The 14,794-nt window shown below is 39.9% G+C and overlaps 6 protein-coding genes across 6 annotated transcripts; 4 read left to right on the plus strand and 2 right to left on the minus strand.

The window, feature by feature from the left end:
* Positions 1-662: 662 nt before the first annotated feature.
* Positions 663-1,106, plus strand: RHIMIDRAFT_195375 (ankyrin; the record flags this gene model as incomplete). The annotated part of the gene is made up of 2 exons (XM_023606032.1): positions 663-846; positions 910-1,106. 2 exons carry the CDS (start codon positions 663-665, stop codon positions 1,104-1,106), a joined length of 381 nt encoding a protein of 126 aa, XP_023471598.1.
* A 4,555-nt stretch (positions 1,107-5,661) lies between these two features.
* Positions 5,662-6,585, plus strand: RHIMIDRAFT_243892 (uncharacterized protein; the record flags this gene model as incomplete). The annotated part of the gene is made up of 2 exons (XM_023609996.1): positions 5,662-5,697; positions 5,857-6,585. The coding sequence occupies 2 exons, from the start codon at positions 5,662-5,664 to the stop codon at positions 6,583-6,585; spliced, it is 765 nt and encodes a 254-aa protein (XP_023471599.1).
* Positions 6,586-8,015: 1,430 nt separating this feature from the next.
* Positions 8,016-8,539, minus strand: RHIMIDRAFT_288684 (uncharacterized protein; the record flags this gene model as incomplete). The annotated part of the gene is made up of 2 exons (XM_023613587.1): positions 8,016-8,363; positions 8,405-8,539. The coding sequence occupies 2 exons, from the start codon at positions 8,537-8,539 to the stop codon at positions 8,016-8,018; spliced, it is 483 nt and encodes a 160-aa protein (XP_023471600.1).
* A 1,676-nt stretch (positions 8,540-10,215) lies between these two features.
* On the plus strand, positions 10,216-11,274 carry RHIMIDRAFT_13468 (uncharacterized protein; the record flags this gene model as incomplete). Its single annotated transcript, XM_023605590.1, has 1 exon — positions 10,216-11,274. The coding sequence occupies one exon, from the start codon at positions 10,219-10,221 to the stop codon at positions 11,149-11,151; it is 933 nt and encodes a 310-aa protein (XP_023471601.1). The 3' UTR covers positions 11,152-11,274.
* A 1-nt stretch (position 11,275) lies between these two features.
* On the minus strand, positions 11,276-13,140 carry RHIMIDRAFT_13478 (PLP-dependent transferase). The gene is made up of 6 exons (XM_023605592.1): positions 12,856-13,140; positions 12,542-12,797; positions 12,356-12,487; positions 12,006-12,283; positions 11,608-11,947; positions 11,276-11,553 (listed from the first exon to the last, which is right to left on the minus strand). Exons 1-6 carry the CDS (start codon positions 12,884-12,886, stop codon positions 11,454-11,456), a joined length of 1,137 nt encoding a protein of 378 aa, XP_023471602.1. The 5' UTR covers positions 12,887-13,140; the 3' UTR covers positions 11,276-11,453.
* Positions 13,141-14,117: 977 nt separating this feature from the next.
* Positions 14,118-14,794, plus strand: RHIMIDRAFT_254983 (uncharacterized protein). The gene has a single exon (XM_023611134.1). It carries the CDS (start codon positions 14,161-14,163, stop codon positions 14,776-14,778), a length of 618 nt encoding a protein of 205 aa, XP_023471603.1. The 5' UTR covers positions 14,118-14,160; the 3' UTR covers positions 14,779-14,794.

Below are 14,794 nucleotides of genomic sequence, written 5' to 3' on the forward strand. Positions count from 1 at the left end.
ATCTACAAATTTAATGTGTGTTTGTAAATCCGATAATTATCAGCAAATCATATTTGACATACACTTTTTGCATTAATCGCTTTACCTCTCTCCCCTCCCCTACTCTTTGTGTCCTTACTCTCCTTACTTTTGTTAAACGTTAAACAGCTTAGCCCCCTCTTCCTTTTCTTTTTCTTTTCTTCTTTTTCTCTTTTCTTTTCTTTTTTCTCTATTATGGATTTCATACGAGCAATCACAAGAAATGATATTGACAGAGTCAGAACCATGGTCCAATCAGGTGCAGATGTCAATAGCTCTGTCTTATGGAACTCAAAGGATACTTATTCCCCTGTGATTCCACCTGATAGAATCAATAGGCCTGACCTGATCAATAACGATCAAGAATATCAATGTAAGCCACTCAACATTGCTGTCTTGGGTGGGCACGCCGATATGTGTAGGCTATTGCTTAGTGCAGGGGCAGATATCAATAGTAAAGATGGTCGAGGAAGGTAAACTGAACTTGTCATATCTCTTTATTTGTTTCTTATATACTTAAAAGAACCGCCTTGATTTGTGCGGTTTATGGTATCGATTTGGATGCATCCAACATCAACACATCCAACCTTGACTTGATTGCACAGACAAACCCTCATCATTTTGATATAATGAAAAATATAATCATGTGTCACCCAAACTTGCATTATGCAACCTTGGACTCTCCTCAGTATGAAATAAAGGGAATTACGCCTTTATGCTTGGCGAGTTACTTGGGAAAAGCAGATATTATCCAGTTACTGTTGGATGATGGAAGGGTCAATGTGGATGGAACGGACAGTAAGAATGCAACTGCTTTGATGTATGCTGGTATGTTCTCTCTTTCTCCTTACTATATTTCTCCTTTTCATCCCCATTTATGTGTATGCATAGCCAGAGATGGTAATGTGCCTATCATTAAAACATTACTCAGATACAGCGCATCGCCTGACGTGACAGATAGCCATGGATGGTCTGCTATTCAATATGCGGAAAGGAACCCCGAGATTGTACAGATGTGTGAACAAGTGCTCCGAGTGAAAAGAGCAGAATATGCTGTAAGCGAACCTTTTAAAAAAACAGTGGCGTAGTGTATTAAGTATGCTTGGTTAGACAACGGATGATGTTCCATTCAAATATCCACTCAACTACAGTAGACTCTCTCATCTCATCAATACGATGCCCAATTACCCTTCTTCACTTTCTCATCTTCAATTTGACACATTACCTGAACTGGATATTCTCGATCCCACCGCACAACCTCTGATCCACATCATCCAGTCTGCCTTTTTACAAGCGATTAAAACACATGATCATGTCTCCCTTCAGACCTTATTAATGAAACCACCACAGCTGAACCCAGGTCAGTCACGTCAAGGGCCTCCTATTCTCATCAACCACCATGACGCCAAGACAGGGCTGACACCCCTTCATCACGCCATGCGGGCCAAACCGCTACCCTCACTAGACACCATCAAGATGTTGTACTACGCAGGTGCTGACATGAACGCCCAAACCTACTACGGACGCACAGCCATACACCATCTTTCGCGTTTCGGTGCCGATAAGGAGGGGCATTGGGGTATCCAAAAAAGCAACACGACACCATCACAGAACAATGGTCATGTGCCCATCGAGGGCATGAACGTCCCTCATCACTTGGCAACGTGCGCCTCACTCTTAATCCGACTCGGTGCACTCGTTCATATTGCAGATCCTACTGGTAACACGCCACTTCACTTTGCTGCTGAATTTGGAGGTGTAGCCGAAGTCATCGAGGTGCTCATTCTCGAAGGAGGAGCTGACATCTACTACAAGAACAAAAAGGGAGCAACGCCTCTAGACCTATGTAAATCTGAGGAGCTCAAGAGAAGAATCCTTGCGTTGGACCAGGAACGAAAGAACTCAAATAAGACCAAATCGATCTACTCTTCAAGCGGCACGATCCGTCCGTTTGATTCAGCATCAGAATATAACCGAACGTCGCTCACCTTGATTCACCGACCGACGAGTTTGTTCCTCAAGGACAACCGAGCAGAGTGTAACGATTTTGAAATCATTTTGAAATCGTTTTTCAACTACCAGACCACGTTTACAGATTCTATCGAACAATCCTTGGCTTACCTCACTGATTCCATCGTTGGTAACTGGCCCAAGAAAGACGAGTCAATGTCGATGATCCAGCAGCTTGAAAAGACCATCGTTCAGCTCCGGTATGAGCTACGTGAGGCACACGAGATGTTTGATATGACAGATCAGCGCGTCGAAAAGGTCATGATGGCCTTTCGTGAAGAACTAGAACAGGTCGAACAAATACACCAGGCCGACTGGGAAATGTCTGAGCTTCAGCATGACAAGACCGAGAAACTGTTTGATGTCTTTGAACGTATCGATGGTCGGTACTCTCAGCTGGAAATTGCTCAACACGAACTTGTGGATCAAATAGAAACGCTAAGAAAGACTATATCTAGAAGACAGCCTCAGAAAGCAGTTACGGAACATGATTTGGGTTCAGGCATTGTTCATTTATTTCAGACCTTGTTTATCCTTCAGACCGTCCCTGTCGATCCAGCACTTCATGTACGAGATGATAAGACAAGATTATGTCATGATCTTCAGTCTGTCGTTTCCCAAGTCATTGACGAGATCAGCAGATACCTTGAGCAATTGGATGATGCAGGCAAGATAAGTCAACTGAAAGATGCCAAAGCCAGCATCGAGCAGCGCTGGTTAGTCATCAAGGAGGAGTTCACACAGGATGATATCCAAGAATTTCCATCGATACCTATGCCTAGTACAGCTTTGACAAAGCCTTTGGTTAAAGGGAAGAGGAGGGTCAATGAAGATCAAGTGTACAATCTGAATCAGCTCGAACTTTCATTTGATATCTTGCACTCCAATCTTTACGAAATCCAAAGAGATATCCAGAATATTACTGAGCAGACGGAAATAGTAACTGCTAATAAAAAGAAGATGTATGAGCTGTGCATCTCACTTGAAAAGGAACTCAGTTCAGATACAGCAGAGGGAAAAAGATCAGAAAAGGACATCAAAACAGAGCTCAACCAGGTCATGTACTGGACGCAGCAATTATTCAATAAACAGCACGTACTCGACATTGAAAAAACGCAACTACTGAAAGAGTACCAGGAGGCAGAGAAGAAGCTGAATGAAACGCGCGCTTCACTTCAAAAGGTGAGGCCGCACGTATTACTGCAAGGTTTGCTTGAACGGTTGGATACAGATGATGTTTGCTTTTCTTCGTACATCAAGGTCGAAAAGGATTGGAAAGAAGATACAAACCTAGTGATGGAGATCACAGATTACATGCCGTATGTGGATGATGTGGACGATGGCGACGATGATTCTGATTCTGCTGCTTCAAACACTCATAACGAACTGACCGCGCTGCAGATCAAACAGATCGACGCTCAGTGTGCCTCCAAACTCTCAGCATTATGCTACATGACTCGACTCGATGCAAGTCTTTACTGTCTCAAGGTACTCACTCATAAATTTATTATTCGGTCCCGCCAGAGCCTACTAGAGATTCAGGCCATGCTGGCTCAAGCAAGCACAGAATTAGAAGATATACGAAACCGTATGACCCAACTTTATGACGAAGCTGCAGAGGTCGCTCGACAAGTATTTGCACTCAAGACCGAGCTAGAGACAATCGTTCGTCACCGTAAGGAAGAAGTTGTCAAAGTATGGGAGGTCGTGGATGAAGTATCCGAGGGTGTCAAGGCCAAAATGGCACAATACCAAAAGACAAAGCAATCTAACGAGCCGTCTAAGCAGCTGCATCAAGCTCAGTCTGTGCCCAAGGAAACAGCAGATGGCGTGGAAGAACAGGATAGACATCAATGGATCATTCGCGAACTAGAACAGCTCCAGCACGCCTACGAAGGCTTACAGTCAGCCATTGATGATCTGAAACAGGAGCAGGCCATGATCGGACAAAGCCTAAAGCAGCTTTCCACAAACTTGATCGAGCCTCAAGTCAACAGTTTGGTTGGACAGGATCCAACCTCGCTTTTATCTGTCAGTGACCAGCTCACCGAACTGATCGAGAGGGTCAAGGAAGGCGAATTGGGTTTACGTCCCATTTCGTTCTGGTCGCAGATGTTTAAGGTGGGTGACGAGATTCCATCCAAAGTGACCCAAACGACAAGGTACTGAATTTTGGTCGATAAAAAAAAAAAAATACATAGTGATTGTTTTTTCTAGTTTGGCGACAACAATATCTAGTAACAGTATATCCAACATTTCTGCAGCTTCACAGCGACTTCCGAATACTGGCACAAGGTCTTCCTATACAAGACCGCCTTCCATACGGACAGAAAGAAAACGTATGTCAATTATTTCTGCAACAAGCCTTTCCTCGTTATCTTCCTATCAACAAGAAAGAATGATAGCAAAAGCTTCAAATCTGAGTAACGCGCTGTCAAGAGCTCAACAAAAAGATGGCACATTGAAACCTTTGAAGACGTAGTTTTTAATAAAGTATATGTACAACATTTTAACTATTGAAAGCGTGTGATAGTTGTGATGTGTGACATCCAGATCTGTGGATAGAATTTTACCTTCTGATTAACAACCATCATAAAATTAGCTTATCCCAAAAAAAGGGGAAGGAAGAGTCTAGGCTTAGTAGCATAGAGTCATATAAAAAAGAACCCTATATCTAATTTTGTAAATAAAAGGGACATGAGGTATTGTGCGATGAAGCACAAGCATGTATTACTGTTCCTATTGACAATTCGCTGCCTATCTTTGTCTAGCTTCGTCATACATTTTGGGATGATCACAATAAATCGTTACTGATAGTATAAACCTATAAAAATATGTCGATGCATAGTACAGCAGTGTTCAAATATGCCTCAGGTTGAGTTTTAATATTTAAGCAAAATTGCCTCGCTTCCAGATTGCATTGACGAATGTTCGGTTAAAGGAAGACGGAAATTCTTTTTATAAGGTAAATGGACACTATCAAAAAAATCGTTCTACCAACTCTATGGCTCATGAGTCATCTCAAAGCAAACAAGGCGAGGTCATCAGCTTTTGTATTTTATGCAAAAAGATAAAAATGTGCATATCCGTGGACCCTTTTTAAAAACAAGCACATTGGTGTAATGTTCGTGATGCTTTGGAAAAAAAAGGGGACATAGAAGTAGAATGTTGACCCGGTACAATAGACTTTGGTACAAATAAAGAAATAAACACATTTGTACATATGTGTGTCGCAGCAACATGAATGCCAAGTCGTACTATGGAGGTTATTATTACCAAAGAAGAACATAATAAAGTATCACTCTTAATCATGATATAAAGTGTATACATCCTCTTTTATTATATTCCACTAGTCGTTGCCTATAGCTTAACACTTTGTTGCTTGTTTTACCATATAGTTGGATCAATATCCAACCTAAACCTTATTAGTAAGGGTAGTAATATTAACAGATAAGGTTTAGTCGGGGAATAGCCACACAAAATACCAATTTAGACAAGCGTGATTTTTGTCTAGATGAGTGTGATTTTTTTTTTTAGACCTTTTACCCCGAAATCTAAATAACTATAATGGACTTCATTCACTATAATCCCGCAGAGGAGCTTCTTTTAGCGTACGATGACAGCTCTGATTAAATGGATTTTGACGCTTTAGCCATTCAGTATGGCAAGGTACAAATGCTCGTTGATATGGATACGTTTCCTGTCCCTGAGCCTCAATTATCTGAAATGGAGGGGTCCAAGAGTCTAAGCATCCAATAATGGGGCTTTCTGATTGGCTATGAGCTCTGTCGCCTTTTTTGTGGACTCTTGGACTTTTTTTTTGTTGAGGACACGAAATACAAAAACGTGTATCCCACAACAATAACGAATGCGGATAACACGAAACTGGTAATTGGAACAAAGACGTTTAATGCATTAATCACTTCAAGTCTACGTTTAGATGTATTATTATACCCAGAAACTAGACCAAGCACCGTATCCTTTGACCTGAACGACAGTTCCCAAGCAAAAAATACCACAATCTTCATCAAGGAATCGGCTTGGAAAGAAGCAGCTGAAATTGTTCCAAATAACAATGCAGCATCCATTGCTCCCTATGATTTGATCTACCAATTACGCCAACTGCGAGCTCGTTTTTACCAGCAATCGACCTACTTTCTTTGTCGAGCAAACAACGAGATAGTAGATGATCTGGCGGCTAGACCATATACCATCTATACTCTCGCAGAATGGGATAATGGCAATGACAATGCGGATTACCGTACTGCATCCAAGCTTTTCCAAACAATCGCAATCAATGTTATATGTGGGAATCTTCGTTTAGAAAAATGCACTTTATCCTCGTTATGCAGCAAATTGAAGATGGTGAGAACTGCCATATACAAAATTTTTCAATCGATTTTAAATCAATTCTTTGATTATACTATCTTCATTGCCATCATCGACAACGAATCTTTAAACCACGAACTCCAAAAACTCGCCAATTTTCTAGCACCTGTGATTACTAGGGTAAATCAATCGGTCAAACAAGCCGTCCTTCGGGCTTACGCTCGATAAAACTGCCATCAGATCGCATGCTTAGATGAATCTCATAGTGACTTCTGAAAACCCGTCCTTAATGATATTAATGTGACCATTGGTCGTTTCAGGCACAAAAAAAAAGTATACCATCCCTTATCCCTTCGGTTTCCTTGGCTTGTTCATTGAAATAACACAATAAAAAAAAGCCGTGAGCTTTGTTAAAATTCCAAACTGAGACTCATTGTTCAAGAACATACTGCTTTTCGTCAACAATATAATGCATGCCTTCCGGCCTGCCATACTCATCGACAACAATGCCATTTCCATCTTCATATAAAAATTGAATACTCATGAAATTGTATTTTTTCCTTATATAGTTGCAATAAAGGAAAAACTAGCATCAGGAAACACCGTATTCGCTGTGATATCCACATTATTCTGTGATCGGTATGCATCAAACATTTTTACATGGAATTTATAAAAGGATATACGACAGTGTCGCAGGATTCTCGTCCCCCAGATCTCGATCTAACATTCGCTACACATCATTACCACACTCACATTCACACGAATTCATTTAATTTGCAAAAGACAGATAATTCAAGTATGAAAATCATCTATGTTTTCTTTTGCATATTATATGGTTTTCGATTTTTTTAGATAGACATGACATTTTTTAGGCGAGTGGCATTTTACTTGGACTATTTCAATCCCATTTCTTTTTGAATACATCGATCCCAATGGGACTCAGCGTGTCTTATCCATCCTTGACAGTTAGTGACGGTAACCTGTTTACAAGCCTCAGCAATACGTGGTGTAAGCATGTTTGATTTGTCGAGTGGGCTTCTTCTTATATTCTTCTTAATTTTGAACCAACATCCTTCAATGGGGTTCAAAAAGGGTGAGTACGGTGGCATAAATAATGTTTTATAGCCACGTTTGTTGGTGACATCCACAACAAAATAAGAGTGTTGAATTTTACAGTTATCCATAACATTAAACATCCCTTTTTTGCTGTGCTTATCCAGAATATCCATCACTGATTTCATAAACTTGACAATATGATATGCCGATGTACCTTTTTTAAGCTGGATTGGTTTCGATTCACTTTTATTACTAGCTTTTCTTTTTTTTTTTAGAAGGATATGACTCAAGGAATTCTTTTTCAATCACTGCTGCATCGGTTTTTTCAAATGCTCGACTTTAGAAAAACAAATGGTACCAAAAGGAGAGCTACAGCCAACAATACTTATGTTAACACCTTTCTGTGTATGAACTTTTACAATTACTGGATTCCCGGCCTTTGACCAAGCACGACTTCTCATTAACTGTGAGTGAAAGCCTGTCTCATCGATAAAGACGTAGTTTTCACAAAAATTGACACCTGCGGCTTTTCACTGATTGATAATGTTAAAACGAAGCTCGATAGTTCTTGGAGCATCAGGCCCCAGAGTGTATTTCGTTGCCTACTTTAACGATATTGAACATTTCTCTCGGATATGCTTATAAAAACCACGAATAGATATTTCAAGGTCATTGAAATGTTCACACAACTTTTGCCTTGCTTCCCCAAGTACAGTCGATGAGTTGACGTCAAATAGTCCGATCAAAAAGGCTGAATGCTGTGGAAACAACATTTTTGGCTCCTGTCTAATTTTCCTTGGAACACTGCCAGGAAGTACGGACCCATTTCCGGCGTTAAATTCGCCTAATAGCTTGCAAGCACTAATACGGGGTATATCGCACTGCTCTGCTGCTTTTGGCGCTGTCAGTCCCTCTTCTTGAACTATTCGAATGAAACGCTCAATTTGGTCCTGGCCATATTTTTGTATTTCGCAGATGCAGTGATAGTGACTTCTTGAAACGTTTCAACGAGGCTTTCCATCATCTCTTCCATTTCAGATAATTGAGGCTCAGGGACAGGAAACGTATCCATATCAACGAGCATTTGTACCTTGCCATACTGAATGGCTAAAGCGTCAAAATCCATTTAATCAGAGCTGTCATCGTACGCTAAAAGAAGCTCCTCTGCGGGATTATAGTGAATGAAGTCCATTATAGTTATTTAGATTTCGGGGTAAAAGGTCTAAAAAAAAAAATCACACTCATCTAGACAAAAATTACGTTCGTCTAGAAAAAAATCACGTTTGTCTAAATTGGTAAGATCAGTTCGTCTTAAAAAATAATAAAATCGTCCAAAGTGAAACTTTATTGGTCTAAAAAAATTCAGACTCGTCTCAATTTTAAGGTAATTCTTTGGTAATTGAGTTTGATTCTATACGCAGGTGATCTCATGTGCCTGGTCAAATTCAACTTCAGTCTCCTGTCTGGTATACCCTTTTCTAGAATAGAAAAACGGGAATAAAAGTCATGAGGATGTCATGGGGGTAATATGTAGTCATGGTAACCATTACACTTGCTGATTTATATCTGAATTTACCTATCCTTCTTTTTTTGTGTCTTTTTGTCGCAATCTGTTAAGATTTGTTACACAGGACCTTAATCTGATGTTTAAATAAGAACGGATCGACCATTCACATTACTTTGATTATGCGCATGCACTAATCAGAAACATACTATTGGGCAATGTAAAGACTACAATATTTGACATTATGCGTCTATTTCTGTCTTCAAAAAAAAAAAATCCCATTTTATATTTTCGGGCCACAAAGAAACAAAAGGGAAGAGCACCCGAAACGCGGCCTTAGACATAACCTTATTTAGTATTCACTATCTAATCCTAAAAGCGCGCGATTGCTCTTCTGTAACCCTCGTTTCTATGACACTTCTTTTTTCCACGTTTTGTACAACAATAATGTATTCTTCAATTGAAGCAGTTTAAATCATTTATTTTCCTTTTTTAAAAGTAAAAAGTTGAGAACAGAATTATGTTGAGGTAACCTGTTGATTCTTAGAAGAGTAATACTAAGATTTACCTATTATCCGTACCTTTTTATTACCTTCATTGCCTATGCTTGTCTTTTTTTTTCCTTGGCCGATTGTGGCTTCAAATCACGATATATTCTCCACGCAGCCTAAAGATTTCGCTGATCCTCGGTACTATATCTTTTTTTTATTAATCTCCGTGCATGAAGCACAAGCACTTCAGTGTTACTCATTCTTTGTCGTAATAAATTACCCTGATATTGCAAATATAGTTCTAGATAAGTATACTTATGTAATCTAGTCGCGGTTTAAAACTATGTTCAAAGAACTATATTCAACTCATCATTTGTAATACTGAATAGCATTTTATACAAAATTCATATGCTCATTATACATAACGCACATACACAAACGTACTAGAATTTGAATACAAATTGTGATACAAGCACTTTGACTGTGTACCACCACCATTGTAACATAACCACAATGCCCTTTTCCAATCTATTAGCCACACAAGCATATACACACAGACAATTATTATTCTGAGTCTTTTTGAATAAATTCAATTGGCAAGGTCAGTTCGCCTTAAAAAATAATAAAATCGTCCAAAGTTAAATTTTATTGGTCTAAAAAAAATTCAGGCTCTTCTCGATTTCAAGTTAAAAAACTATATCTTTGCTTCCGTGTTTTCAATCGGAGATTCTTTAGATTTCTAGACAATAAAAAAAGACTAAAGTATAAATAAGCCAAGTGTTTCCCTTATTTTCCACATTTCATCTTCAAATGCTATCTCCAAAAGTTCTTCAATCCCCTTCTATCGAATCAAAAACTGTACTTCAGCCCTCTTATTTCTCTTCTAATCATTATCAATATCAACTAGCTGTTGATGCTAAACGCAAGTACTCAGTCAAGGACTGTATAAGATTAGCTTCCCAAGTTAATACAAAGCATGATGCCAATGGTTGTTATCGTTGCGACTTAGTCGCAAGCTACTATATGACAGCACTCAAGATTGCCCGTGAGCAAGAGCCTATTATTTGTAATCAAGATCTTTTCCAGCTGGTTTCTGAAATGATCAATCTCATTCTCTCTCATCGCGAAACAAGCAAATACCAATCTTTAGCCTGGTTTGACCTTCTTACAGCTGAGCTATGGGAGCTTGCCAAACAGCTTAAAGAAGAATCATTTGAAAATGATCTCTATATTCCCATGGATGGTTTCGCCAAGCGCAGTTCAGTTGATTCAAGCGCAAGTCAAGACTCAGAAGAGTTGGAGCTAGAGGATGAAGAAGAGATGTTCAAGAGAGCTATTCGTACATCCATATATCATTGTCGCGCGGTTGTCTGTGAACAACACAAGGATGTGGAACAAGCTATTGTTTACTATCGAAAATGCGCCTCGGTAAGACCAGCTGTTTTTGAATCACAGCAAAACATGCAAAAGCACGCCTTGACCTCCATGCGTCGCCTTATCTCTTCCGAGGTGCCAAGCCGGCCCATTAGCACACTCAAGACTCGACCCACATGGTCGTCCACTTATAGCTCAGATTCCGCTTCGTCTTCTATCAGGACTTTATCCACGTTTATTTGCTCAAACTGTAGTATCGAAAAACAGACAATGCCTGTTTGTGCAAAGTGCAAAATCCAACCTTACTGTAGCATACGCTGTATGAAATCCCACAAGTCTGTTCATGAATTAACCTGCTCAAAGTCATAAATCATACCCTGTTCATTCTTATCTCATCATTTTTGCCTTGCTTTTGTGCATTTTTTATTCATTCTTGCATTTTCTTGGATTCTTTGCAAATAAACTACTCATTGCTTATTTTCAATAAATGACATTGTCTCTTCTTTAGTATTGTTATCCAGTCTTGGTTGCACAATTTACATAATTCGTTTAAAACTACACTAGGTATGTCTTATCACTTGGAAACACATGCCAATAAAAAAAAACCAAGCATGGCACAAACTTGCTTTAAACCAAATAAACAGTTTATTCTTTTTCTTTTACTTTCTTTTTTATGCCTTGTAACCCAACTCATTTAAAGAAGTGGTCAAAGCTTCAAGAACCTTGTCAATATGGCCGCGTTCAGGCTCCATGACAGAGATACCCATGTGTCTAGAAAGATGGTGAGTCTACGCATTTTATCTTTTCTTTTTTGGCAACACTTACCCAATTCTGAAGTACTTGCCAGCTAATCCAACCAAGATACCACCTGCAATTTGTACGCCTTTTGAAGCAAGAGCAGGCACCAATTGAGGAATTTCAATACCTTCTGGTAACCAAATGGCTGTCATACCATTTGCTGCGTACTCTTCAGATTGAGCAACTGTCTTCAGTCCTAATTGACGAACATCACTTCTGAACTTGGCAGCTACAGCACGATGCTTTTCAAAGCGTACTTCCATTGGCTGGCTTGTAATTGCCTTGAGAGAGGCATGAAGGGCATAAATCAATTGAACAGCAGGAGTAGCAAAGTAGGAAGGTTTACGCGCTTCATAGGCTTGCATGACTGAAGATGGATAAAGAGTAAGTATATATGTGTTTATAAGCAGAATGGATGAACTTACTGGGTAACCACTTGTTCCAATTGGAGTAGTAGGCAATAACGGGTGTCTGTCGGTTCTTGAAAATTTGGAGGGCATGTTGTGAGGCAACGACTACGGACAGACCGGGAGGGACACCCAAACCCTTTTGTGAACCAGAAATGACGATATCGAGGTTCCATTCGTCAAAACGAATTTCCTCGGATCCAAGAGAACAAACACCATCGACAACGACCAACGTATCAGGAGAGATCGACTTGACGGTGTGTGCTATCGATTGGATGTCGGATAAGACACCAGTTCTACAAAGAAAAAGGTTATCACATGATACCAATTTCTCCTTTATCTTTCTCCCCGACAAACGTGATACTTACGATGTGTCAACGTGGGTGATAGTGACCATCTTGTATTTCTTGTCACTCAAGGCTTTCTTGACTTCCTCGGTCGAAGGACGTGAACCGACTTCGGAGCGTAACATGGTGATATTGGCACCATACACAGTCAAACTGAAGAAAAAAGGCTAAATACACCCGAAACTCAACTGTTGTACTTTGACTTACCAATCAGCAAAATTGTCGCCAAAGTAACCAGTACTCAGGACTAATACATTATCCTTTGGTTCAATCAAATTGACCATCATATCCCAGCCCAAGGTACATGAACCAGACACGATGAATGGCTGAGCAGTCTCGGTCAAGACGACTTTACGAACCATTTCGATTGCTTCACCGTATATGGGAATAAAATTTGGGTCAACGTGAGAGGTGGCGGGAGTGCTCATAGCCGCGAGAACATCTTCATGGAACTCGATAGGGCCTAGACAAAAAGTCAGTGAGTCCTCTCTCTCTGTCTTGAGTTTAGTCATTTTACTAACCTGGAATCATGCAGAGTTTATGAGGTGCCATATTGGGTATTTGCTTATGTTTGAAGAACAAAGAGTTGTAAAAGGAAAGAAAGGAGGAAATAGGAAGGGAGGAGAAATAGAAAGTTTAAACACATGTGACGCGCGGAATGGGTCTAATTGTATTTTTAATCTGCAGCCAATCATATGCGGGTATTTAAAAACAGGAGGTATTTTCGTGCGGGGGAAAATATAGTCGTTGGGATCATTAGGGCAGATGGTTTTGTTCATGCAAAGGTTAGAGATTCCCCACGAAAGAGTATATCTCCCCGTTTTTACAGACATGGTAACCTAATTTCTATCATCTGCGGATATTAATGCAGATTCTCAGCCAGGGTTCTCCCAAAAGTGTGTGTATATATCACACTTGTTATGTGACAAATCTCATGAGGAAAGAGGTTGATTCTATCCTAAAAGCTCTAGTATTTTACTTGACACTTGTTATCAATACTCCATGTCGCGGATATTCCTTCTTTATTACTTGCCGATCTGTGTTCAAGAGGCGCAGTACAAGCAAAAAAAAAAAAATTATTTTTGGTTACTTTATTTCCAGTGAAATCTGCACAGTTTTCTGAATAAAGAAAGTACGCATTATAGAACATCTTTGTTTTCTTGATCCTCGGGAGCAAGCACCTTCCTGTGATACCCGAGCAGGATCGTCTCTGAAAGAAGTAAAAAAGGGTCCATTATTCGAAATAATGAAGATTACTAAAAGTATCAAGTGGTACTCGCCATGATCAGTAAAAGTCCAAGGTCATCAGGGGGATCAAAGTTTCTATTAATATAACATGACATATCTGACTAAAGGTTGTTGGCCCACATAAAGAAGGAGCCCTTGTTCCCCTTCGTCTTTTATAACGGTCAATAAATGCAGCTTGGGGGAAAAGGACGAGAGCGGATATGATTTGAGGACATATGTCTATATCAACAACTATTGTCTTGATAATACAAGTGGCGTTTGCAAAAGGGGGGAGTTGACAAGACATTGATGGGATTACATAATACATTCAGGGAAACAAGGATCAGATGAAAGGGCTCAGTCTATTTGTTTAATATAGACCACTGGAGCATTGGATACTAAAGAAAATAGGGACCTGTAGATCGTCAGCCCTATCATAATGCACCGTGATCTGCACATCAGCAAACTGTAAGATCTAGAAGAAAGTCATGGCGTTCTATTCTCCTCTTTTTGAATATAAAAAGGACCCTGTCCTTTCCTTTCAGTAAATAAAGTCAACCCTCTTCTTCTCAGCTACATTAATATATCCATCGTGAACAATGTTAATTGATCCAGCTACCGGCCGTCAAATCATCTGGGGATTCATGCTCGAAAACGCCTATTTTACTGAGTTTGATAAAGCTAATCATGCAATTATCGAGAAAGCCTACAGTCAGCGCAAGAGAAAGCAAACAAGCCATTACGTCGTCATTCGCGATTCACACTTGTCTAGTCCAGTAAAAGTCTACTTTGGTGTAGAACAGGTTCACCTTCGAATGCCTGGCACGCGCTATTACGTGAAAAGAGTACTAACTAAACCGGCACCTCAAGAGGTCATGATGCTCTCACCCAATCGCACGCTCTCTACTGTTTCTGCTAGTGGGTTTCCGTTTAATGAACGCCTTATCCTTCCGGATTACTCAAACTTGTTCCAGGGATACTCGGGGTTAAGTGAATGTTATGTTAATTTGCCGGCAAATAGCTATCAGTATGACGTAGAGCAGGACTCAGCCTATGCCTTGACAAGTGATGCCCTTACTCCCGACACAAATGTTGCATGGCCTAATCTACCAGACCCCATTTCATGGTACGTGTCTCATGGTGTCTTTTCCTATGCAGGGTTGAAAGCGCCGTTACTAACGGAGACCAATGACGATTTGATGCAAGCTTTTGTATAGTTTTTTTTTTTTTTTT

Source organism: Rhizopus microsporus (assembly GCF_002708625.1).
Source record: "Rhizopus microsporus ATCC 52813 unplaced genomic scaffold scaffold_1, whole genome shotgun sequence".
Lineage (NCBI taxonomy): Eukaryota > Fungi > Mucoromycota > Mucoromycetes > Mucorales > Rhizopodaceae > Rhizopus > Rhizopus microsporus.

Excerpts from the sequence above, each read along its gene's own strand:
- RHIMIDRAFT_13478 (XM_023605592.1), bottom strand. The coding sequence starts at position 12,886 with ATGGCACCTCATAAACTCTGCATGATTCCAG. Across the intron at positions 12,798-12,855 it reads TAAACTCTGCATGATTCCAG|GCCCTATCGAGTTCCATGAA; the intron begins GTTAGTAAAATG and ends CTTTTTGTCTAG. Across the intron at positions 11,948-12,005 it reads TTGGAACAAGTGGTTACCCA|TCATGCAAGCCTATGAAGCG; the intron begins GTAAGTTCATCC and ends ATCCATCTTCAG.
- RHIMIDRAFT_254983 (XM_023611134.1), top strand. The coding sequence starts at position 14,161 with ATGTTAATTGATCCAGCTACCGGCCGTCAAATCATCTGGGGATTCATG.